At 33.2% G+C, this 27,708-nt stretch overlaps 1 protein-coding gene and 1 long non-coding RNA gene across 9 annotated transcripts in view; one reads left to right on the top strand and one right to left on the bottom strand.

Annotated features, from left to right (window-relative positions):
- The window catches only part of LOC149786500 (putative inhibitor of apoptosis), a 37,966-nt gene extending 19,620 nt beyond the window's left edge, over positions 1 to 18,346 (top strand). For 7 of the 8 annotated variants that reach the window (XM_089976973.1, XM_089976969.1, XM_089976967.1 and 4 more), the window contains exons 3-12: positions 1,420 to 2,588; positions 2,778 to 2,935; positions 3,941 to 3,983; positions 8,756 to 8,935; positions 10,084 to 10,259; positions 12,150 to 12,246; positions 12,981 to 13,085; positions 15,718 to 15,858; positions 17,564 to 17,602; positions 18,147 to 18,346. In XM_089976973.1, the coding sequence (XP_089833099.1) occupies positions 1,988 to 2,588; positions 2,778 to 2,935; positions 3,941 to 3,983; positions 8,756 to 8,935; positions 10,084 to 10,259; positions 12,150 to 12,246; positions 12,981 to 13,085; positions 15,718 to 15,858; positions 17,564 to 17,602; positions 18,147 to 18,346 (1,740 nt within the window). In that variant the 5' untranslated portion in view covers positions 1,420 to 1,987. The remainder of the gene's footprint in view (positions 1 to 1,419; positions 2,589 to 2,777; positions 2,936 to 3,940; positions 3,984 to 8,755; positions 8,936 to 10,083; positions 10,260 to 12,149; positions 12,247 to 12,980; positions 13,086 to 15,717; positions 15,859 to 17,563; positions 17,603 to 18,146) is intronic. The other variant, XM_089976974.1, reaches the window with a different exon arrangement.
- The window catches only part of LOC149786498 (uncharacterized), a 28,012-nt gene continuing 18,598 nt past the window's right edge, over positions 18,295 to 27,708 (bottom strand). Inside the window, exon 2 of the long non-coding RNA XR_016424932.1 lies at positions 18,295 to 18,636. This is a non-coding gene — a long non-coding RNA (uncharacterized LOC149786498). The remainder of the gene's footprint in view (positions 18,637 to 27,708) is intronic.

Here is a 27,708-nt window from a genome sequence, read left to right as displayed (position 1 = left end):
AAATTCATCGCCCGGTGTATTTGCTCTTACAATTTATAAGATTTGATGTTTCCCATTGACATATATATGGCATACAAATATGATAATCTGGCTAAAATTGGACATATATTAGATGGACTGATGAGACTCAGTCTACAATTGTTACTTCCCGGCCAATACCACGAATGTAGTTTCTATCTATTTTCAGATATTTTGTTAGTTTCGTTTTCGATTGTGATCTTTGGTTTAGATGTAGACATTTTTAGTACTGATTTGAAGGAAAGTATTTATTCTTTAAAATATAAACATTATGGTGCTATTATGTATTTTGGCTACACTGTATAGTGAGTAATATGGCACTGATGCATGCCCAGATTTGAAATATATGACCCATGATACGTTGTTTTGCATACTGTTCAGCTTCTAAAAACATGTAAGTTAACCTAAGACAATAACTTCACGGTGGATAACGTATAACGCTTATATAACGTTAGTTAAATCATTTGATATTTCCATTGTTGTGTGTAGGATTTGATCTATAGAAGATTACCTATTAAATCTATGTTTGACCAAATCTTCACCCTCGTGTTTTCGTCTTATAAATCAGTGTTAAAACGGATGGAATATGATAATATTGTCGATCTTTGTTCAAAGGTGGAGGAACGCGACTGTAACCAGGTAACGCCAAATATGATAGATTTGTGGGCATGATTAAATACAATACAACCATATGCATGACAGCTACCATATTTACACGTTTTTAAAGTTGCATTCCCGACAAAAAACCAAACTTGAATCCATATAATAAGGTTTCATTAACACGTTATAATCATTTGTGTGGTTTTCGTATCACAAATGTCAACCCAGAACGCACAGATAACACTTGTTACTTTGAGAAAGCCGAATGTTACAGACTAATATTGTATTCGAGTAACGTGCCAATGCAAGAAACGGCCCACCTTCGAGTTTAGGTCACAAATGGTAAGCAGGCACAGTGTTCGTATGATTGTTTTGTTTTTTATTTAACAGATTATAAAATGTTATGTATGAATATATATGTAGCCTGACAAGATGACAAGGTCTGCCATTTCTTATGCCTTCTCCAGGTTGTATTGTGGGTGATCTGGCCCACCTGCTTCTGCCACAAGGACCATTCTTTCGCTTTGTCTACATTGTGCTTGAAAAACAACATATTGAAAATCAATCCAGCTTAATAACATATTAAACTCATGTACCTGATAAACATGTACACCCCTGATTTTCAGCATTTTACACACTTTTGTGTACATATTGTGTGAAGTATTTGGAGTTTTCAAATATCTGAAGATCCAACGAGTCCTATCATGGAATTTTCTGCATGTACCAATAGTTGCGAGGAAATGGAAATTTAAAATGAAATCAGAATATTCAGTTAGTGTTTACATAAATATTTACTTTCAGAATTTCCTCTGGCAATGATGGACTAAATACGTAGATGTGCAAGGGAGTTAGTACTGAGTGAACTTTAGAGTTTCGGGAGAGGACGGCCTACTTACTTGCTGATTGAATGTTTTATAAAGATCTAAAGAAATAATTTAATTAAAGTGCGTAGTTTGAACATTTGTACTTCATAGGTGGTTGGTGATTTCACTGACAAACGAGTTACTAATAATAAAAAAATACGTTTCCAAAATATAGAACGATATATAATACTTATAAACAAATACATAAAAATAGGCATTAACATCGTACACATTTTAAGATAAAATATGGCTGATAATTGTAATTTGTTTTTTATTGGGTTGACAAGAAACCCTAAGAATATCCGTAGTGAAATAATCTCAAATCTTATTCGTATTTGAGTTAATAACGGCAGCAGTTAATAATAAAGACGCCAGGCATGCTTTGCTAATACCCACAAGCAAAAAAAACAGTTTTCATCGCTCACAATAAGAAAATATATATTTTGGGTGAAGACATAATTGCTAATTATGAAGAAGATATAAAAAGGAATGTGTATCTTTTATTTATGTTTGAGGCTAGCGAGAATAATTTTCTATTTAAAGAAACTAAGTCACTAACAGTTGAACGTAATATTCAAATTACAAGCCCGATCAAGAAACATTGTCTTTTAAAACCACGAATACGATTTGTTGAACAAGTGGTAAATTTGCCATTACCCGAGTATAAGGTAGGATTGCTCATAATGCGCCGAAATCATCATGGTGTTCGGCAACTGTCTCTCCAAGAGTGCATTGGTCAGGTCGTGCAGCCAGATGGTTCAGCTCGAGATAGTAGTGCCAATATGGCGACTGATTCCACTAATCTTAGTAATAGTAGTTCTAGTTCAAACCTTCGATACAACTCATCCGAGCAAGCAGTACACGAGGATGGCATAGGCTATCTGAATTGTGCGGCAGCCGAAAGTTCCTTATTCAGCGGATCCCTTCATTCAAGTATTGAACAGGATAACTTTCAGCAGGATACATCGAACAGAGGAGACGCTACTCCAGGGTCGCGTCATCCCTTATACGATTGTTATGATATGCGCCTGAGATCTTATGCAACGTGGAGAGAGTTTCAGCACCTGGATACCTCCGCTTTGGCCGATGCAGGTTTCTATAATATAGGTAAATTATCACGACTACGCCCAATACTTATCCTGAGCATTTATTTGATAACCGTAATGTTTGCGTACAAACTAAACTTTATTGCATAATATTGCTTTCCTGTTTTGAATCAAACCTTTTTCGTTATTTCAATATGTTGTATATAGAGCTATTACTGATGCATGTACAAGCTATTGTGCAATGTTTTAGGAGGATTAAATAGGACAGTAATTAGATGCTTCTTCTGCGGCGTTGAGCTCGTCAATCTAGCGTGTAGTATAAATTCCCTTCAAGAGCATATAAAGAAGTCGGCGAACTGCGGATATCTTAGGCAGAAACTTGGAGAACAAGAACTAGAAGCGTACAAGGTATTGATTTTTAATTTATCTAGCTATATAAGGTCAATTATTGTTATTGTGATGCCTTGTGTTCGGCTTCAGTTGTGATTAATGGACATTTAATGCTGAAAAAGTGGTTCTGTTATTCTGTCAAATATGGCTGAAGATAGGCAAAATATGGAAGTCCTCAATAATTTTTCGCATATTCTCTACAGAATTTGAACATTGTGACAGAGAGTATCGCACTAATTTATATTTCGTGGCGAATCACATCTGTATTGATTTTTAGATATATGACGGCCGAGAAAGTGATCTCACGTTCACTTGGACATGTTTTGCTTTGCGTTTATGGCCTCACCTGCTCTTTAGGCCAAATGAAGTTTTGGTATGGTCCCACTGGTATTCCTTACTTACTTTCACTCTTCCATCAGTATTTGCTCTGTTTAATTTTGTGTCAAATACAATTAATACAACACAGTCTTTTGATATAGAATATAATAATAAAGATAACACAGAAAAAGTAAAGGAAATAATAGTTAATGTTATTTTATCTGAAAATGGAACTATTGGAAAAACTCTTAACTTTTGGAGTATAGTTCATACTCATTATGTTGTCATCCTAGTGCATCCTTGAATTTTTTTCTGTACTTTTCAGAAGGCCTAATTCAAGCACACGTCGACTCATGCACGTAATAATATGAACATGTCCTAAAAAAATTGTATCATATTTTTATTATAAAATGCGACAGGTTAGTGCTGAGTTAACATTTTCACCATCGGTGTCCATCTCTTTCACTTAAAATGCATTTGTTACGTGAACTGTATGTTTCCTCTCCTAAAATGATTCGAAGGATTTTAGTAACCGGATAGCATTAAAACATTATTTTCAGACAGGCTTGAGATTTTTCGAATAACTGTTTTGACATTATGCGAAAGTTATTTTACTTGGTCTTTTTTAAATATCACCTACTCAGGTTAGAATTTATTGTTTCTTCCTATTTCGTATTAATATCTATTCATGTTGGGTCATTTCAGAAAAGATTACGAAATGAATGCCAGAACTCACAGCAAACCAATGGTAGGTCGAATGTAAACTTAGTGTTTTTATTGTAGAATATTTCTTACCATTTGAGAAGCAACACTTCCTTATAAGGTCTTACAAATTGGTATGCACTCTTTACAGAGGATTACTACTATTGTGTGAAATAAATAACACTAATATAAATATAACGCTCCAGTATTTTTGCATCTCATTAATCTTCCATCATCTCTGTCGCCAGTTCCGTTACGAAAAGTAAGTGTTTAGTAAATAGCAAAGTTCTACAAAAATTTTAGCATTAAACTTTTGTATTATTGTTACAGGATTCAAGAAGATTAATGAAACAGTTTCAATGTGACACATGCTATGAAAAATCCGCGAGTCGACCAACATGAACCTTAACTAATGCTTTCAAAAACTGTCTTTGCTAGAAAAGTTAAGATCCCCAAGAGAATAAGAACACGAACACCATAATTTTATCACTGTTTCTACCACCACCACTAACCACCCACCTTCACAACGAAAATAGTACTCACGAAATTACATATCCACGAGAACAGTAACAGCAAATTACTTCTTTCTTCTTCATGGAAATTTTAAAAAGAAACCGGGCTATGCATAGGATTTCCCAGGAACACGAAGTAATAATAGTTTTAAATATCACTGAATCTGTCGTAAAATAACTAAATTATGTCAGATGGAGCCAACACTAAATATTGGCTACTAAGAAGAAATTAAGGCAACGATTCTTTGCATTTTCAGTCCAAATTCCCTCTTCTCATAAATAGAATTGCATTGTAATCAGCTATTATTGAACATTTTTTATATATCTAATTAAGATTTCCTAAGTTAAGTTATACCGTACAAAATTAGGAATAAAACCTTTTACAAAGTATAAATACGGATATTTGAATTAACAAATGCAAATGCGAGGTTAGAAAATAAAGAAGAATAAGGTACAAGTTAGGACGATTTAATAATTTTCAAAACATTGCTTGAAAAGAAAAATGTGTTCACAAGAAGACAAGATGACTACCATAGACAAAGTGTGTGAACATTTTAGCCCATTTGAAATGGCCTTATGGGATATATAAACAGCTTATCTGCTTTTTACGATTGATATACATCGACAAAAGATATGGTCGGTAGGCACTATGATATCATTGCATTTCGCTGTTGTATTTTTTTACAGCATCATATTTTAATACAGCACATAACTACCGTGCACTTGAATATAATATATACTCACAAAACTTGTCAAAAATGAAACTCAGGAATTTTAATGAAGTTTTCATGATTCTCATTTATGTTTATGTAATGAATATATTTTTTGAATTTTTATGTAAAAAGCATTATTTGTTTATTTATTTATTTATTTATTTATTTATTATTATTATTATTATTATTATTATTATTAATGAAACAATGATAAAGTGTTCAAACAATGGATGTACGCAATGTACAGAAAATAGCTATACGTAGGTGTTATGAGTCATGGGTCATAAACTAACAGAAAAAAAGAAAAACTATCATATCTTGCTCCTCACAAGATTTAGGGTTACCCTTACATCCGCTTGTTTAAGTACTGTGCAATATATACTGGTTTCTCAAGTATATCCGAAACAAGTAATATTTGTTACTTTCATGTATATTTATTCTTATAAATACTATGTTATTTTGGTACGCACTATAACATCTTTCTGTACCGCATGATGTATGGATATGTATCATGGGCCAGTCCCCTATATCACGAATAAACACTATCATTATTATTAAGAAACAAAGATAAGGTGTCCAAACAATGCATGTACGCTATGTATACAAAACAACTATAAGTAGGTGTTACGAGTCATACACTAAGTAAAGGAAAAAAAAGCAATACCAACATGTTTTGCAAGACTTATCAAATGATTATGACGTTATGTAAAGAAAATTTAGGATGACCTGACAGCATTATGGATTAAATCCAAAATAATCCTAAAAGGTTCTTCAGAAATTCAAAAGAATCGAATGTTCTGAATGAATTATAGATCCTTGAAAGTACTGTTCTGCCAATAGTCATGATGGATCACAATGGTATTGTCCAGAACTCATTTTAATAAATTCACCATAGTCCACTAATAATATTGTAGTCAAATGAACACTTTGCAATTCAAATTGTTACTCATCACAAATGCCTCCTCTCCAATTATATATAAACACAACATTGCCCACGTCTGCAGACTTATAATGACACATAAACATATTTTTTTAAAAATTCGAAATACAAATGAATCAAATGCTCAGTTCTCTCTTTATATGCAAGCAATAACTATAACGTACTCTTTCACTACGTGACATTTCCCAATTACCTCACGTAGCAAAATGAAGCACATGGCCAACTCATCTAAAGGGAAATTACTTATAACTTCAAAGAATCCACCTGACAATACTAATCAGATAGAAATTACCGATACGTGTCCACATGTTTTGACCACACCCACGAACAAAACCTAGGTACGTATTATCTTGTTTATAGATGATCGATACAGTGTTATAGCCATAAACAAGCATTACACACAATACAGATACAATCATGTACTTAAGGTTGTACAAAATATAAACATGCATAACCTTAGGTCTCTTCGTTCAGTTGTGTTATCAGTAGAAATCATCAGTTTCACAAACACAGTTCAAAAATATTCATTACTATTAAAATATTATTGAGTCACATATTAACATTTGCAGTATTTCCTATCTCTCCGTCTTGCAACTAAATAAAAACATTACATTACTTATAAATCTTTGAATTCTGTGATACGTACTCAAGCAAGGTTTAAAATAAGAACCGTTTCATGGTGACTTTACATCGACTTGAGCGTATCTATCATGAGATCATTCTTAATTATCAACTGGTTTATTTTTCCAACGTCTCAATAAATACTTCAATTCTTTTCTCGATTCATTTCCGATTGCCTTGATGTCTTTACGATTTAAGATTCAATTCACTGTGCTGTACATCTTTGTCTGAGGTTTTTCGATTAATTGGCATAATTAAAAACGCATTAAGAGCAATGTCTGCTTTAAATCCTGAGGTACCAGAGCCATGTAAAACCGATATGAATCGAGGAGTCATTTCGATAATAGATGTCAGGCGTATCTGCCTGGTACATATGTGTGTGTGGTTTAAATGCCATGTGATTTGGAATTTTCTAATTCGCCACTGCATGTTTTGAAATTTATATCAAGGTACTCTTACTAGGGGTCCTTTGTCACGAAGATATTCAGCAACTTGAGTAACAGCAGCAGATGCAGGTGTAATATGACGTCTCTTTTGTTCACCATAACTAAGAATACAACTATATCAACTTTTCTTGCGCCTCCAATCGTATTTTATACAATGCTTTTATAGAGAAAAAAATTCTAAATCAGCCCATTTCACATTATAGATTTTACCCATTTCTTGGTCATCATAACGTTAACTTGCGGTAATAAATAAAATATCTTTCAGAAATGAGTCGACCGAAGTAGCATGAAATGATCGATTACTATGACAACAAAACATTTGTCTGACGTAATAATATCAAACGTGACCTCAAACTAAGGGCATTTTATGTCTCATAAAAGACGTTGATAATTTTATTTGTGCTCTCGCTACTTCACTACTGCATTGTTGTATATCATTTCGTACATCATATTATGGTGATTATTGAATGTAGATGCCATTGTTATATACATACCATATATATGAAATTGATTTGCTCTTGGAAACTTTCATTCCTGCTTGAATTTGCGCTCATATCATCAGACGATTCACTCGATTAACTCGCTATGGACGTACCAGACGTACAAAGCCATTTAGTACACGTAAGGGACTTAATAGTTTCTTTCAAAATAGCAAAACCTGTTTACTTGTTTACTCAAAACCTTGCCTAAGCATGTATCGTCCTTATTCTAAAACATTTCCTAAATTAATTAATGCATCAATATGTGCCGGATATTTGCTTTCAACCGTATTTAACATATGTTGATCCTGTTTGATAAATCTGACTGCTGAATTCAAACGAAATAGAGATGTAAGCATGTCTGCCAAATTTGTATACACATATATACTGGTAGATTTATGTCACTATTAGGGACCTCCATAAATTCTTTCTAAATATTATGAGCTTCGATCTGAGATATTTTCCTCCTTTTTATATATATGTATATTGATGCAGAAAGTTTTAACGAAACGATAAATATATTTCTTTGCAGGCATCTTTAACAAAATTATTTACCTGACACCAAATCTTTTCAAATTAATCAATTATAAAACTGTTCTTATAGAACTATTTATTTGTGTTAATAAGTTAATATATAGATTAGTAAGATCGCCCGCCTTGGATACAGGAGCTCGCAGGTTCGAACCACGGTCGATCCATAGCAAAGACTTTAAAAAATGGCACTAACAGCTGCCTCGCTAGGTGCCTAGCGTTAAGAGGTTAATGTTAGGACTGATATCAGAATAATGTGACGGGTTGGGACATCACGCTACCTGCGGCATGGTACCCCAGGGACAGACATCAATATAATCTACCACTCTGCAGACATCGTAGCGATATGAATGAAAAATTGTTAAAAGCTATGTTAAAAATATAAATCACAAACATCACAGTTAAAAGAGTTCCAATATCAGAGAGCTTTCATTTTCCTTATTGCAAAGCATGTGATATATATATATATATATATATATATATATATATATATATATATATATATATATATATATATAGTTTCATTAAATTTATCGTGACCGAATAGGATTATGATTATGCATTTCATTTGATTAGACCATGCTGCAGACCTGCCAAGCGCGAGCTCCAGTACTCCTGGACAATGGAATGTATCGGATGATATTCGAAGTCCGCAATATCATGCATACAGTGTTCGATTGGCTTCGTTTGTCCGGTGGCCTAGTGACATTAAGCAAAGACCGGAACAAGTGGCAGATGCTGGCTTCTATTATACAGGTAGTACCAATGTTGGGGGGTGGGTGCTAACAGTACAATTTGCACATTACTAGTTACATCATGTCGAGGAAATTGGAGCTAAGTGTGTTTTTCTGCGAAAGCACAGACGCGTAAATTATCTGAATAAATGTAATTCTCATTTCGAGAAAAAGCATGTTCAGATCAGTAAAGCAGGGTTTATAAACCTTAGCTATGTTACTAATTAAAACTAATGTCTTAAATGATTCAGTTTGAAATAACCCCTCACTGAAATGACACACTATGAATCAACACTATAATATGCGGACTGACATAACAGCTTATTTTATCACGCACGCATAAAAGGAATACAGATTTGCATACTAAGATATGAAAACAATGTTTTGTTCTGTGTACGGTCTCTTTATTTGTCCTCAGGTCAAAGCATCATTTTCGAATAGATTACGTTAAATATTTTAACAATAGTACGGTTCATTGTTTATCTTAGATACTTTGTTTTGTCTCATACTACAATTTAAAATAATTATCGTAAGCATATAGGAAGGGAGATAACTTGAACTGTACACCGTCCAAAGCTTAATGAATAAAATATACTTTGGTTCTTAATCTTGCTTTGTTGAAGCTACATTGGTATAGTCGGCAGTGAATCTGCCATTTCAAATCCTGGGGTTTCGAACACTTTTTTGTGTGCGATACATTCAAAATGGGGACAGGTAAAGTAACTTACTTTAAAACTTGTAAGGACGCTTGTATGTTAGTTTTTTCTTCTCTTAGTGTATTCTTGAATTTCTCGCCAAGATAGTCACCTCAGACGGGTACATAACTAAATGTTACTAATTCATGCTGTTAGATGTCTGAACATTAATTTAAGTCCTGAGGGTATATTAAAGAAGTTGACATGACAAGCCCTTCATCACCAAAAGGAAAGAAAACAATCGAAATTGGACGAACGCATGTGGAAATAATTTAATAAAACCAATAACTGAAGGAAATGCAACGGAAATTGAACACATACTAATTGTAGGAAGTAACTGCATTCTGGTCGCCACTGTGTTGTGTTCTTAAGCCTGCTTTAACCCAATAAAACTGAAATGTTCCATTGACCTTTTCCGTATGTAGATCTATATTGATGTAACATAACGTTCATACATTATTTATCATGAAACTAGGATTGCAAGATGTGGTCCGCTGTTTCGCTTGTGATGGGGGATTAAAAAACTGGGATCCTGATGACGAGCCCTGGGTTGAGCATGCGCGCTGGTTTTCACAATGTCCTTTTGTTAAACGTGTGAAAGGTCAGGAGTTCATCGACCTTGTGCGGCGAATGACGGAAGAATCAGACGAGGTACTTTTCAAATGAAAAGAAAGTAGAATATTGTTATTTTAATTTGTTTTCGAACTCGAACTTTTACATTGCATTTCTTTACAAGAGATAATTGTACGATCCTTTATGTCATGATTTATTTAACGGTATGAGTACTTTACGCTTTTGAATGTTATATACAGTGTATTGGTTTATCAAGTTTTTTTTACCGAAAAATGATGGCAATCCTATGCATCCCAATATCACAGCCTTTTATATCATTCTTTGATTTGCTGGCTATTCCATCTGACATTCTAAATTATAAATTGTCAGTAAAAGAAATGCATCTCTCTTCATACTTTGATATATTAGAAGTTTTTCAGAACTAATTAAAGGAAACTATCATATATCTTTCTATCTACGTTTGATTAGTGACAACTATGACATTCATATCAATTCAAACCACGATACTTATTTTTCCAATATAATCGTAAATATATTAAGTCTTGCATATAAAGTTTCTTATATATCTATAGATTAAAGGTCGCTTTGATCAGCTTAATCTGATCCCAAAGACATTGAACCATGTGCTATTTCTAAATCACATTCAAAGTGTACAAGTTCAATAGCTGAATAAATTATTTGTGTGTGTGTGTGTGTGTGTGGCTGGGGTGGTTACTAGATGGTTATTTAAAACCTACGCATATTAATTCTCTTTTTACTTTGTTTAATACATACAGTTGCTCCCATGTTATGATTTTGTCACACAAGCAAAAGGTCTTGTGATTTGTGAAATCTTTGTTAAGTCAGTACCTCTTATTGATTGTTTCTCAATTGGTCGTTAAATAGAAAACAAAATATACTGCTGGACGTGTGTGCCTTGAAAGAAAAGCTGCAAAAGAGTGAACAGAGTGTCACAAATATACTGATGTGTTAACCATGATTAAAGAATTTTCTTGCAAAGCGGAATGGAGAAGCTGAAGTATTGCTCCTGGTGCTTATAGAGATCTCCACTAATCAAAACTTATTGATCCACTTACCTATACATCTATGTGGAACAAAGTGGGCCGACGAGTCTTTGCTTTTAAGCATCGTTTGCATGATATGTTTAGATTACTAATTCGCCTTTGATTTATCCCAAATCGAATCTTCTCCAGAAGATGAAACAACAATCCGGTGTGATGCTTTACTGAACATGCTCTCATTTGAAAATTGATCCAGGTCCATACGAAAAATGATGTGGATTATGCTAAAATATTCAGAAATCAAATTAAAAACGGGACAATATTTAGAGCAAACGTCCACACATACACGGACACCACAGGACTAAAACGCGTTTGCAGCTTTGCATTCAAAGTTGCAAAGTCACCGTCCAAAGAGTATACATTGTCACCATTACTGTGTTGCGAAAACCCTTTATCAAGATATGATGGATACGTTATTGCATGTGTGGGATACCAGGTGGTCAAGTGGCATAAAACACTCGCCGTTACAGATCACTCGCATATCTAACCTCTGTCTGGTTGAATTCTGGTCTCGGCTAGGGTATGTGAGGATGCTTGCCAATAGCTTCCCATGGATAGGCGGTTCATCCTCCACCATATATACTGGGCGCCTGGAATGGCCGAACAAGCACTGAAACCATGGCGTTAACCCCACAAACCCAAACCAAATTTATTGTATTTATAATTGGATTGTTATCAACACTATAACACCGGCGAGCTTTTAACGGATCTAAAATAAACATTTTTAAAATAACATTCATACAGCATTTAAACATTCGAGAAATTAACTAAAGCATTTTAGAAAACATTCATACTGGGTACTCTAAAACGTATATGAAATAAACACATTACTTAATACAAACGCATGTTGCCAATTTAAACCAAATTTGTATTGTCCATCTTTAATGTTAACATCACATACTTGAAGGAAGAAGATGCGGTAGTTCACTCAACCTTCCAACCGAGCAATCCAATGGCTGACGCACCCACTTTGAAAAATGAAATTAATCTCGAAGCAGATGAAGGTAACAGTGCAATTTCTTTTGCAAAGAATACTATTTTTATCCATAGCTGTCATGCAGTATTTGTTGCGATTTTACATTGAGTTATTGCTGGCTGTAATGATTGCGTCATTACCACTAGAAGTCGACTAATACTAGTAATTGTTGTAGCCGTAGTGGCGGTGGTAGGGGTACAAGCATCAGCATCTGGAAAAGTCAGGAAAATTAGTAGCAGATATATAAACATTATTATTGGTGGAAGTTATAGCAGACGTATAAATTTTCAAAGCACTTCAAGCAGTAAGGATAATGGTTTATTTCGTTTTCCGAAAATAACTTGTGTTTAAAATTTTGAAAAGAAAGTTTAAAAAGGAACCTTCTTGATCAAATATTTTTCACAAGATTATTATCTGGATACAACAATAAAAATATAACATCCACACTACATGTGACTATTCAAGATATAGTGGTTAAAGAATCTATTAACATATTTGCAGGTGACGAAAGACACCTTGTGAAGGCAATTAGGGAAATTGCATCAATGTCTCCTACTGTTAGAATGGAACGTTTTTATAAATTATATCAATTATTGCTCCTTTAAAAGGTGCATTTTTATTATATTATTGCATTTCACGAAGATGTGTCACATTTTTCCGTAAAATTTTATGTAATATATTGTTATCTTTAAATCCACTATCAACTAAACATGGCCAAGATATTCAAAAAATATATGTGCCGCGCTGTTGAATTATTTGCAGTAAAGGAATCAAGTGTGCTTGAATCTGTCGCTGCAAGAAGTGTGATAGAAACAGGCTATCCTCGTGCCGCTGTTGCTAAAGCGATCAACGAGTTGCTTACCAAAGGTAAATTGATATATTTGAAAAAATATTTACAGCTGAAGTGGAATTTTCCCTGTTCCCTAATATTAATGAGCAAACGCAACGAAGAAGATAAATAATAAGGTATAATCGATTATATTTTCGTTTTATTCCCTTGGTGTCAGGTCGGGACGAGTTACCTTCTTTTTCTTCCTTCACTTGTCCAATTTACAACATAAATTTGAACCATTGCGCAATGCTTGGTTATAGAAGTGTTTGTTCTTATTCCAAATTAATGCACATCCCTAACTTTGGATGTTGTAGTATTATGGTATACGTATTCTTTCAAACATCAAGTACGACATCAATTTGTAATAACTACTGTCATATACCCTATTGCAATGAATCCGTAACCCTATATGTGCTTTTAAATTGTTAGGACATATGATGCTTGTTAAATTAGTTTGATGGGTACATTTAAAGTTTTTATGCACAAAGGAAGAGAACCGTTTATACCTTTAAAACGTTGTTTTACAGGTATTGATTTATATTTTGTGTAATCTTTTATGACTGTAGTATTGGGAGGTTTCACCAAAACAAGTCAAGAGTCGAATGATTGTATAATATCTAAAATCACAAAACAGCCGAAGTTGATAAAAGATCAGACAAATAAGCTAAGAAAAGAAAGGATACATACCACAAAGATTGAAAATAGAGTTAGTGTGTATCCGAATACGTCGTATGTATTATTATACATTTGAGTAACCATCTAAATGATTTCGCGCACTGTTACTGGAGTTGGCTCTTGATCAAAACAGGGAAACTGTTTCTCCAAATACGTACATACATGCATACATACATACATACATACATACATATAGCGATATTCTGTGAATATGTTAATAAAACACGTACCTAGGTATGACGTTGCATTTGATGTCCTTTTGGAGGATACTTATGAAGTCTTGATATATCTGAAGTGTAATTAAAATACAGTTTTTGCCACCTTGATACTTTTTAGCTTTGAGACCTTTTAAATCGGGAATCAGTTCTGTCGCCGATCGAGTTCTATCGCCAGTGCAAAAATCGTTCACGGAGCGATGGCTTGTGTGGATTGTATCGATTATTAAGATGTTGACACAATTTATTTTTGTACTTTACTATAAACTGACGCTCTTTTGATATGCCCATTCAGATATCTGCACACTTTGCGAATATGAACATTTCATTTCATGACGTTGATTAATGCATTGACGTCATGAACGCTCTAGAAGGAAAGTGTTGGTTTGGGTCAAAAATCACATATTTGTTGTCATCGATTTAATTTGTACATTTCAATATTATGCACGAGAAATAAATTCAATATTTATCTGTTGAAAGAGTATGTTCTCTTCATTTCGTTGTGATGGAAATGCACATTGACGTAGTAAACATTTTAAGTTCTTTTTTGTAAGGTTTTAGCTCATTATGGAATACCTTAATAAACAGATTTAATACATGTATCCCCCACATATTTCTTATAAGCATATTTTCATCATGGTTTTCACAAAAATAAAAATGTATGAAAACCTCAATCGGTAAACAGAATATTAATAAAGTATTCTCATATATTATAGTTACATTTAAAGTATGAATCTTGTATAAATTGCTACATTATCCATTATAGTTGCATTTACAGTATGAACCTTTTTTTAAATTGCTACATTATCCATTATAGTTATATTTACAGTATGAACCTTTTATAAATTGCTACATTATCCATTACAGTTACATTTACAGTATGAACCTTTTATAAATTGCTACATTATCCATTACAGTTACATTTACAGTATGAACCTTTTATAAATTGCTACATTATCCATTATAGTTACATTTACAGTATGAACCTTTTATAAATTGCTACATTATCCATTATAGTTACATTTACAGTATGAACCTTTTATAAATTGCTACATTATCCATTTCTGCTTTCATAATATGAAGCTGGAAAGCTTGTTTGTATTTTTCTCCGAATTGATAATTAGTAGTACTCGTTCTTAAAATTCACTCATATTGGTTGATATGGCATGAAATCAAGTTTACTTTGTGGTTTTGTATTTAGTTTTTAAAATAAAGAGATAAAAAACGAGAACAATTATCATTGCCATTGACAACATAGAAACAACAACAACAAATAATAATAATAATAATAATAATAATAATAATAAAGCAGCTCGGCAAGAAAGATTCTTTCGTGTGACATAATACGGGAATATTCGAAAAGGTCTAGTGTACTTGTAAATTAGACTTAAGTGTGCAATATCTTGTTTGTATGATATGTACAAATTATCTCGCGCGCATTTAGCGTGAACAATGGATAGATAACTGCGTGCCTTAATTTCAAAGAGAATAAGGCCTCAAAGCATGTTTCAATACATGGTCAAAACGGCGGGTCATTATTAGTAAGACATATTGATAATAATAATAATAATAATAATAATAATGAATTCGATGTAAATAGGAGACAACATTGGGATTGTATAGTGTTAAGAAAGTATGTACTAATTAATGTTTAATTACTAACACTTTTAAACAAAGATGAATAAGTAAAACAAATTCAGCTTTGTAAACGTTGAACTAACTATTTCTTTAGGATTGATACTGCAATTTGAACTACTTAGGAAATGTATTATTCCAGGGCAAGCTGAGTACACGGCAGATGATATAATGGCCATCGTCTTTCAAATGGAAGATAGTGGTGAACTAAGTCATCTCGTTAGAAAACATCATGAGGATGAAGATTTTCTACCTGGACCGGGATCTAGCAATCCAATGAATGGTGAGGGGAGGTTATTTTCCTTTGATAGCAATTTAAACAGATTTATATTATGTCAAGTTACATGGAATATTCGAATAGACAATACAGGCTGATAGCTTTGACACGTTATATCGGATCGAACAGTCATCAAGCAACAAATATGTGTTTATAGAATACCACGTGAAAAGAGTTCACGCGTATCACTACCAGTTACCAGAACGAAGACTTGTGAAATTTATCATTTATAGTCCTGACGATGGCTCTACTACAGACACAAAATAAACAACTGTTACTTTTGGCTCTGTCGAATTTTCTAAAGGCGCTGGAATATTTTTAGAACAATAGGCCTTTATTTAACGAGTTACATATTACTTATCTTTGGATTTTGAAGCAATTGAATATGCTATAAGGGACGACCTAGTAACTCCAATTTCACGTCACAAAACAACGTTCAGGAGTGTTACTGCCCATAAACATTGTATGACCATTCTGTTTGATGCATATATGTGTGTTGTGTTTTACGTGTGTGTATTTGTGTGTATGTGTGTTAATTTGTTGACAAAACTCGTGCTTTTCATTGTCTCATAACGTTTGCATGAAATTTAAATGATCAAAACTTTTAATTCTTATCACACAAAGTAAATATAATGTCTAAGTGATATATCAGTTTGATTTTGATTTTATGAAATATCTAAATTTTATTATGTAAACTATTTGTGAATTTAAGAGAACTAATTAAATTGTATTTTTATAGGCTTCACAAATATAGTAGAGACACCTTCCTTGAAAATCCTTTAATGTGGCCTTTGAAATTATATTAAATTTGAATCATTGCTCTCAATTATAATGGATAATTTAATTTAATAATCATATATTTCCTCACACATTTATGTTAGAAATCTTTTGATGCTTGTGAAATTATCGATGGTGTTTCCTCAGCTTGCCGTTTGCTTAAGAGGTAGACATACAAAAACACATTACAACTGTATTGAGCTCCCAGGTGTACCCAATATCCACAATAAGTTAAAGAAGTACTGTTTCCGTTCTTAATATGTCTTACGAACATAAACTTCTTTGGTTCTGCATTTTTGGCAATTTATTGTATAATTGTTTCGCACTTAATATAACGTACAGTATCCACTATATCGCACTTCCTCAATATACTGGAAATTGTTATTATGGTGTAGCAATTGTTATTGTCATGATTTAACAACAGTGATGGTTACATCTAGTATTTTCTACATTGAATAGAAATGTGCTTTTTGTATTTTGTTATTATTCATGCATTTATTTATTTGCATACATTATGACATGTTGATAAGTGATAGGTTCACAAACCTTACTGACATCGAGTTGCAAAAATAGTCTAAATACATGTGACATAGTTTGCTATTCATTTTCATTATTTCATGTTCTTCATCTTAATATTTGTGACACTGCGTATTTTACTTTCGTGTTGCTCTAGAATTTAGCATTTTTTAGCTGCTTATTTCTCAACAATGATGAAAATAATTTAGATATATAGTATTTGTTGACAACGCCAAGGATTGATTCACTCTTGCCAAAGCTTAATGAGTGATGATCTACTCGTTTTCCTAATTGATGTACTACCTTGTAAAAATGTATTCGAAAACAGGATTCATAAGGTGTACAAACTGAATGCAGAATGAAAACATTTTGCTGCTATTACTCAGATGGGTTACATGTATGTTTCAAATAATTTCAGTTTCGTTGTCATCAGATAGAGGTGGCGACACTAATACTGGTAAGTTAGTAATTTATGTACAAGTAGAGATGACTATATAAAAGTACATTTATGACAATGATGCTAAAGAATGAGCCATAACTATTCTATTTCATATATGCTTCATCAAAAAGCAGCAAATGTACTCCACACTCACGGTGCAAACGTCGGTAAATTAAATTTTTGCCGTTGATGTTTTCTCAGAAAAATGGTGTTTCTTAAATTAGATTTGTATTTGACAGATCGTGTTTTATATCAGATATAATTCATAGTACACCTAATTGCTAAATAGTCTTGGATACAGGTTTAAATTTCGTTGATGTGATAGTATGGACGGTTGCAATTATTTCTGATTAAATAACATGTCCTTCCAGTTATATGAAATTTCATATATATATATATATATATATATATATATATATATATATATATATATATATATATATGCTTCATAGTTTGCTAGGTATTTTCATTATTTCTTATATATCTGTCCTTCTATGATTTGGTATTCTTTCTACATATATCTACTATAACATGTATTTACTACTACGACATATTTTCACAGGTTCGGTTCTGGCCCTTCACCAAGAAAACGAACAGTTACGGCGCAGCATGCAATGCGTCAATTGCAGAAATGAGAAGAGAGATATTTTACTCTTACCCTGTACGCATTTCTGTCTATGCTCGACATGTGCGAAAACATCAAGTATATGTCCTCTCTGTTTCAAAAGGATTAGAGAAAAAATTAAAACATACGTGATATAGTTATTCTTACAGAGCTAGGCCCTTCTTAGACCTCGGGGAAGATGTATATGCCAGCGGCGATCTCCTCCAAGTCGAAAGAGGTTACTAAAGGAGACTTGATGCCGTGTGCTTAAGTGGTTAATGCACGGGACATGCGAGCAAAAGGATGTCGTTTTGAATCCTACCGTCGTATCTGCCTGGGTCGACCACGATGGTGCGTCCAAGGTCAAGGCACCTTACTAACATTGCGCCTGCATTTCGGAACTTATCTCTGTTGTTGTGCCGTCAAACATAACCAAACGCACACGTTCCTACAAAACAAATGTACCCAGAACCCAGTTATTCTAATATATTAAAATACTGAACGACGGAAATGTTACATGAGTTAAGAGCATCAACTCTATTAATTTATTAATACCGAATAACCGTTTGACCTGATTGAGAACTAATGGTCAACTGATCAGTTGCGTATATTGTAAATGAATTTAGTGTCATGACATGATGTTAATCGAGGATGTTATCAATATTCAATCCCTTCGTTCTCAAACGCGGAAGGAGACACGTGTTGAGAAAGGGAAAACATTCAATCAGCAAGTAAGTGGCCAGGACTTCTCCCAAAACAGGAACCAGTATTCAATAACCGTTTGAGTAGATAGTGTTAAAAGAGACACGCTGTACAGATATAACGAAAAAAGACGTAATCCTGTGAATTGTTTACTGTTTAAGCAGACATATTTGCTTCGAGCAAAGAATAAGGGACATGGATTGCTGCAGTAACGATTGTCCCTACCTTTGAGAAAATGTACTATTGAGTTTTTGTATATTTCGTTAACGTTAATTTCTGACAATTTAATTGTATGTGTTAAATTTGCTTCAGTATATTGACTTTGATTTATGTTGAATTGTGAAATGCTGAGTATGTAAAATATTGTTGGCAAATAATTTACAGCACCTATTTTCTCAATTTAACTAATTGTGTCATAACATCTGACGCTTTACAGCCATATAAAGCACACTGAAACATAGAAAATACTCAGATTTAGTAATGAAAGTATTCATTGCTGTTAATAGTCGTAGTGGTTGCAGAAATAATAATAATAATAATAATAATAATAATAATAATAATATCATTGTTATTATTATTACTACTACTAATATTAATAATCCGATAATAGATTGGAATAGAATAGAAGAGACTAAATGGAATACAGGTACATTATATTATGTCACTTTACGGTTTCATTTTTATACCACAAACGTTCGAAAATCGTACAATATATCTATTTATGGAAATGTACCACTAAAATTGTACTCTTCCATTTGATATTTTGGATCGGATTATGCACATTAAATACTCTACTAATGAACTGGCTGTCTATGTGTGCAAGAAATCAGTATTATGTATACCCAACTGCCAAGAATTCATAGAAAACTTTGCTTATATTATGATGTGATAATATTTATATTCTATTATTTTATCTCTTGTATATATATATATATATATATATATATATATATATATATATATATATATATATTTGATTAGATAATATCATGATATTTATTTTTATATCTATTAATTTATTATATGTCAGATACAATTAAAGACAGTATATTAAGTAAATACTTCTGAAATTAGTTTATATTTTAGACCAATTTTCTTTCTGATAAGTTTGTTTTCTATCTATCTTGTGCAATCTCAATGAGCTATTGATCTAGCCTAGAAATATATTTCGAAACATTTTGCCGAGTTTCAAAATCATAGCATTCCGCCTGGCCAGTACCTACCTCACGCTGAATTTTAATTGTCAAAAGCACCATAATTCTGCAACATTTTTCTGAAGTGTGAAATATTCACGTTATAATGTATTGGTAATTCAATCCTTTGCTATTATCAAGCACATGATATGCATATAACTGATGTCTGTTAGAAGTATCAGCATCTTAAAAATTTAACAAATCATAGCAATATCCAAAGTCTACAAGTTTCGTGTAATCAGTAATGATACTCAAAGGTCGATCCATTAGCCCAAGATAAAACGTATTTCCTTTCTAAATAGCTCAATTGAGAAATAGGTACGAATGTACGTTACAACACATTAAATATCAGCTGGTAAATACAAAATATCATCATATTAAATCTCATTTTGTAACCGCTCTTCATAAATCCCTTTTTGTGTTAAATGGTACATCTGCTCAGGGTATTTAAAAACTTTCTTTTATATATCGTCTACAAAATGCTGGCACTATATAGTTATAACGCTTCGGAGAAAAGCGTCTAAGACGAAGGTACGAAAACTAGGGTTTTGAATCTAACTTCATTTCTCTGACACTGTCTTATTTACAACCTTGAAATTGATTAGGTAGACACATCCTGCAGGCTATTGTAACAGCCATATAGTCTTAACCTAAGTAAATGAAAAGAGAAAAAATCCAAGTTTTGTAGACTTTAACAAATAATTTATTTCCCTAGAATACCAAGTGAATGTTTAAAAAGGAACTTGCAGTATTGTGAGCCAAATCCTGAATAGCCCAAAAAGTGTTTTAACAAGTCTAAGAGTATAGAGTTCCGAATTGATTATAGTGGTGTTCCGAATGCAAGATCAGATCTTTTACTTAAATTCTGATAAAGAATGTGACAATCATCAGGTAGGTCATGAATTACCGAGAGGAAAGCCAATGTCCTGAACTCAAAACCAAGTAAATATGTTCACCTATAAATAATAATGATGTTAAAATATAATCTACAATCATAGACAAAAATAACAATGATATATGTTGTTTACAAGAAGAAGACTTTCGTCGAGAAGTCGAAAACTCCTACCCACAATTATGGAAAAGGTCAATCACACAATACGAATTAAATATCCTTAACATTTTACTCACCTTGGGTAAACCATAGGTAACTGTGACTTGCTTTTGGAATTCAATTCATTTGTCAAACAATGTTATATGTAAATTTGGTTGAATTAACAATCATGAAAATTTATAGATTCAGAAAATCGGGTAATTATGTCAAACGTTTGCTTTCAGCTGAGACTATTACTTTATATAATGAAACTTAATAAAGGCATTCATTTTCATGATTTGTATTTGTAAAACTTGGTACACATTGACTTACATTTCTTGCTGCAGTAACTGTGCTAGGCATTTGCAATATGAACTGGCGGAGCATGCAAGCTATGTAATTCCTGAATATCAATACAAAATGATTAATCGTAACATAAATTAATGTCTTAAAGAGGCGTGGTAAAATTTGCAAAGATGGATAAGCCATAACGTCTCAGTTATCTTCAAAATAGAATTCCTGGCTTTTACCTCGTCGTTAAAACAAGACAAAAAAGTGTGATAAGAGAGCAATGCGAAGTAAAGCACTAAGCAGTAAATGTTCTAAAATCACGAATAAGTTTTGGCGTATGACCATCTAATGAACTGGGTGAAACAAATGCATAAAATGCTTTCCACAATAAAATTAATCACTAGTATAGTCATCACAAAATGTTAAAATACAAAAGCAGATTTGTAATAAGAATCTATCACACTTGATGTTCTTGCAATTTCAAACACTCAGCTTTGTTATATTGTATTAATTGTATGAAATATTTAGTACAGGCACGTGCCACGTCCTATAAAGAACTCAGGAAACGTCAGCGGTACGTATTCCTTAAAAGAGACTGCATTGGTTGAAACAGATTAAATCAGAGAAATCCCTCTAAGAAGAGAATATATATCTGTCTGAATGTATGTCTGATTGTCTCTATGTATGTATGTATGTATGTATGTATGTATGTATGTATGCATGCATGTATGTACGTATGTATATATGTATGCTACTATCCACGCTATCCAGTGTCGAGACAATGTATGCATCCTCAGAAGATGAACAAAGCAAAGAAAATTACTATAATTACTTTAACAAAACCCTACTGAATTTCAGTTTGGATTTATTATGCAGGAGATATCCCAAAGAAGCCAGAGAAAAGACGACAATTATAGGTGTGGCAGTGCAAACATGCATCAAAACGACGAAACGACTCGATCTTAATGCTTAAATATTTACCGGTAGCTACGTATTCCCTACCTTTGTTCCTGTTGTGTTGCTTTAATATTTCATAGTATCTTCTTCAAATATCGATATTATACGCATTGTTTCTGAAATTCATTTTGTACAGTTTGGTATTAGAAAGTACTCTTCATATGGGAGTGGTTATATTGTAATCTATTAGAAGACTGGATCCCATCCCAGCTGCATTGTTTGAGACATAAATAAAGTAAAATTATCAAAGACTCAAAATGGAAATTTGATATATCACATAGTGCCTCGTATAATCCTCATTACACCACAAGGAGGAAGAGAACGTTGAAAATGTGTTCCGAGGATCTCAATTTCCGTTGCCACTATTATTAACTACAACAATATCTACTATGACAATAATAATAATAATAATGATAATAACAATAATAATAATATCATAGCCTAACAAGAATGATGTTCCCATTTTGCTTATGGTGGAATATTAATAAGGGTCACAAAGGCCTAATAGTTTCCCAAAATATAAATATTGTTGTGAATGCATCCAAACTTGCATGACATGAAGGGCTTATCTGATGCCCATCCAGCACCCGCAGTGCATGGATAGCACCAGATGTTAAAGCAACAACGGATTAAGGCCTAATAACCACTATAATATAGTGTCAAACTGGTACTTGAATTCATTAGACTTATAACGACTATTAGAAGATAAAGAATTTGATCATATGTATATTTCTTCTTTTCTGTTCAAATTGGCAAAGTAGATAAAATTGTTTCTGAATCCTAAAGCAAAATATTTATTTGATTTATAAATTTGCAAATAGACAACATTGTAACTGATAATTCCAGTTCAAGCTGAATACAGAACAGATGATATATTCAACTTTGAAATGAAGGGAATGGCCAGATCCTGTGGAAATATTATGATGATACAGCGGAGCTCAAATGAATGGTGCTTGCAGGTTCCTCAACAGTAATTATATTTTGTTAAAGGTATAATAGTGCAGAGTGTTTGTAATTTTGTGAATGTTACAGATCATGTAACTAGTGAAATGTGTCGACTTATAAGCTGAAATAATTCAAAATAACCTAGAGTTTGAGAAGATTAAATTGGGCAATTGATAAATAAACGAGAGAAAATGAATTTTTGTGGGGGCCCGCTTTAATTGAAACTTGTAGGTCACGAACTGTTATGGAAGTCTCACGTGACCACAAAAACGTATACGTCATCTTCGTCCAGTGGGCGGGTTAAGAGTCACGAGGTTGTAATTTAAATATCTACTATAAACAAAAATGGCGGACACACGTGAGAGTCAAAAACGTAAAGGTCGTCCGCGCTTGTCGCTTTCCGAGAAGAAACGTCGAAAAACTGTCTGAGAAACCGAACGGAACTTATCAAGGATTCGTCTTGCGGACCAGTTTGTTCGATGGAGAGCATGTAAGAGTTAGGACTGGCATCAGGCACTGAAAAGGCGAAGTTGTTGTTGGACAGGTAAGTCAATGTCTGTGTTATATGGTGATACACATTAGTTTCCCCAGAATCAAGTGACTGTGATGTCTATGTATAAGTGTTCTCCATTTTTCAATATCTTGTTCCTACTGTATGTTTGAAAGCACACTGTTTTATTTATACAATGTTTGCACAAGCACTTGCTTTGTGATATGCCCAAAATATGTGATCGGCTGATCAATATTTCACTCGGTGACTGCATTGTGTGTATTGTATGTGGGGGTGGAATATATTATTTATTTTTTATACAGTGTGCTCATAAAGGTCATTTTGTACACCTGTCAATTATCTTCGTGAGACAGGTTTGTTAAAATTCGGCGAGGGACCTTAGATACATTTACAAGCGTTATCATTATTTATATCATATCTATTCCCCGCCCCCCACACACACACACACACACACCTTATGTTAATATGACATGCACATTACTTGCATAAAAGTTTAATAACCTTATCATGTAAACGTGATGGAACAAATAATAAGATTTTATTGTACATCTTTCAACTACTAGCAAATCTATTATAAATCACTGTATTGACTACAGTTACAAAAGGATCTCTAGTCATGATAGGAAAGGATGTTGTAGTGCTACCAGAATATATGGCTGGCAGATTGGTATCAGTTAAAGCTTTGAGCTGCAATCAAGTTAGTTTTATTGATGTGAATTTGTTTAAGATCTATTATTATGTATTCTTGCTTAAATGAAGTATTTCAGTTCTAAGTGTTTAACACAGTGCACAAAGAAACAGATTTAAAGCATAACTTATAATGCAAATGAATATTTAATTCATATTTTAAGTTACAAAAAATATAGCAAAAGATGAACCCAAGCATACAGAACCGATGGCCAGTACATTTTCATGCTTCACATCAACACCTGGCCAAGTGCTTTTGCAACATACTGAGAGAATGAAGACACCTTCAGTATCTGAAGTATTTGCTATTGAATCAGGAAGATAAAAATGACAAATTTCTTGCAGATTTTTTTTGTGTGTGGGTGGGGCTTGTCTTACAATTGTCATTCTGCTAAAAACAATGATGTAACAAATGCAATGCTGATAAAGAACATTATTATAACTGCCAGCAGGTTGAGTTCCCACTTCATGCTTTTCTTAGTTTGAGTTTGAAAAAAAAAACTTGAATTTCGCTTTCTCAGAAGTGGGGTTGGCTATTTCAGCTGTGCCACTTGATGCATAGAAAAAGGCATAATTTGAACTGTCATTGTTTTGGTTATGCAAAAATGTTCCAGTATACTGTGCTGGCTAACCCAATAATCACAGCTGGGTTTTTTTTACCCACTCAATACTTAGAGGACCATTGATTGTATATTGAAATTGTGTCTACATGCCTCATATGCTTTCTTTATGCCATTTCCCATTTATACATGAATCTATGTCCCACATACAGTTCTTGCTAACACCCTCTTCCCATCTATCCACTTAGCTCATGATGAATGCACATAAGACATATTTAATTTAAAAACAAAATACTGAGATAACAGTTGAATCTTTTTTTTTTTTGGAAACCACTGGCAGTTCATTAGAACTTTATTCATTAGAACTGGTGATATAACTTATTTGGGATTTAATTTACAATACTGTAAGTTCTTTCTAAATTTCATTTTTTATTCTTGGGAATTAAATGAATTGCTGGTTTTCACTCTTTACTGTCATAAAACTTTTGGAATTGAAAAGCTGTAACTGTTTTGATGATTGCTCTTCGTGCATTTTTAACTTTATTTTATCTACCTACTTTTCAAGGTTGCCAAACAAATGGATAATATGGCTTTATTACAATGGTCCAAAGACATGAACCAGTTTTGGTTTTCATGCAAGACTGCTAGCAGCTATGGACAATTTTTGTGAGTTTTCAGTATTTTTATTTGAAACTTATATGTAAACATTTGCTATTGTAGACTTTTGTATGAAATAAAAATTACAGTGCATAATCCTTATCTTCTGATTTCTTTTGATATATTTTTTATCCATATTTATTCATCACCAAATCTTTTAGATATGTAGTTTATTAAAAGTAATTTATTTGAAATGTCATAGTAATATGGAATATTGAAGGAACAATGATCTGAGGAAAATTTGAATCCTGCTACGCTAACTATTAGCCAGTTCTACAACGTAGCTTTCACTTTGTGATATAAATCAAGCTGTCTTATCAATATGGGGTCACCATGACAAAAGAGACCAGCTTTAGGTGCTAAAGGTATTGATTGTGGCATTCTTTCAGAGTATCTTGAGGAGTGTCCTAAATCACATCACCAATACACATGAGTAGATCCTCTCACATTGCCAAGGCATTGATAAATGTCTTCATGAACCTTACCTGGAGAATGAAGAGCTGACAAAGCCTTGGCTTGATGAAGATGATCCCAAGAAGAAAGCCAAAGTGCTGAAAACCTTGGCACAGGTGCTCTTGGACCAAAGATTCCTAAACAGTGGAGTATTACTTAAATTTCAGGTATGCCATTTGAGGATTGCAACAATTGCATGGTATTTAAAAGAAAAATGTGAAGACCACTTTAAATATTTGTATTCTCAACTTAATAATAAATTACTGTAAATATTTACCATTTGAAGATCTGAATGAGTTAGAATTCATAAGATGTGTGCACATGATACATGTATAGTGACTCTCCTCAAGTCTTTGGTAATTTCAGGTATAATACATGCACATCAGGTATAAACAATTCCATGACACTCTATCAATAAACACTTCAGTAAAGATTTTATGTATGCAAAAATTGCCAACAGTAATGATTATTTAATAACTGTATTAATCTGTTAGCAGATTACAAATAACACCTGTTACAAGATACATGTTTTTGATAATTGAAGAAGCACTGCTGAACTTGAAGTTTTTCATCAGCAGATCATGATGTACAGTGTACAGGATTAGGAATGAGCTAGCTGCTTTGGATCACAATATACATAGTGGCTGAGGTGTAATGAGAAGCAAAGAAGGGGAGATAGTGTAAGCTTGTTTCACTACAGGACATTAGAAATAATTTTATATATTGATTGTGCATTATGATCCCTGCCTGGAGATCAGTCGAATGGAGTATTATTCACATGTACAAGTCATGAAAACTTTGTATTAGATACAAGTCATTTTGAAACAATCGGCACACATTTATATTTGTGGTAAGGAATCTTAATATGTTCATGCATACAGATCTTGTAATTAGTATTGTTATCTTTCTAGTGGCTATTTATTTTGATTTGAGCAATGCAAGTCTAATAATTAGATCCAGTGATATGTATAGCACTTTCCCAGGGGACTGACACACTTTATTAAGGATATATGGGGTTTATGGAATATCCTCAGGACGTTTGGGGTAGATGCTGTCATCATGATGATTACTAGCTAATACCTGTTCATGAAAACATGTTGCTTTCTGAAGGAATGGGCAAAAATGCATCCTGTCTCACATAGTATTTTGTGGATAGAACAAATAAGAACAAAAACAAACCCTCAACAACTCCGTCTTGGGAACTGATCATGAGGCTTTAATATTGGGTAAAAAGTTAATATGGGTTAGCATGGGGATGCTTGTCACACATGTTAAGAAAATAAAATTTTCTTTAAAACAGGCATCGATGTTACAACAAAAAAAGCGGCAGATGGTCCATCTACCCTTGCAAGGAAAAGAAAACATCCCCACATCACGGAGCTTATAAAGAAAGCCCTTATCTGTCAACTTGAGGGAAAGCAGGGTATGCAGAGGAGAAGAGAACTAAAGGAAGATAATCCCAGGAGAATTTGTAGAAACCTGGCACCTCAAGAACCACCATCAACTCTAGTTTTGGTATGGTGAAGGAGATCTC

The sequence above is a fragment of the Sinohyriopsis cumingii genome, chromosome 12, assembly GCF_028554795.1.
Source record: "Sinohyriopsis cumingii isolate HCF-2022 chromosome 12, ASM2855479v2, whole genome shotgun sequence".
NCBI classification, from domain to species: domain Eukaryota; kingdom Metazoa; phylum Mollusca; class Bivalvia; order Unionida; family Unionidae; genus Sinohyriopsis; species Sinohyriopsis cumingii.
Note: the sequence above shows the minus strand (reverse complement) of the source record. Positions and strands in the feature narration are given on the sequence as shown.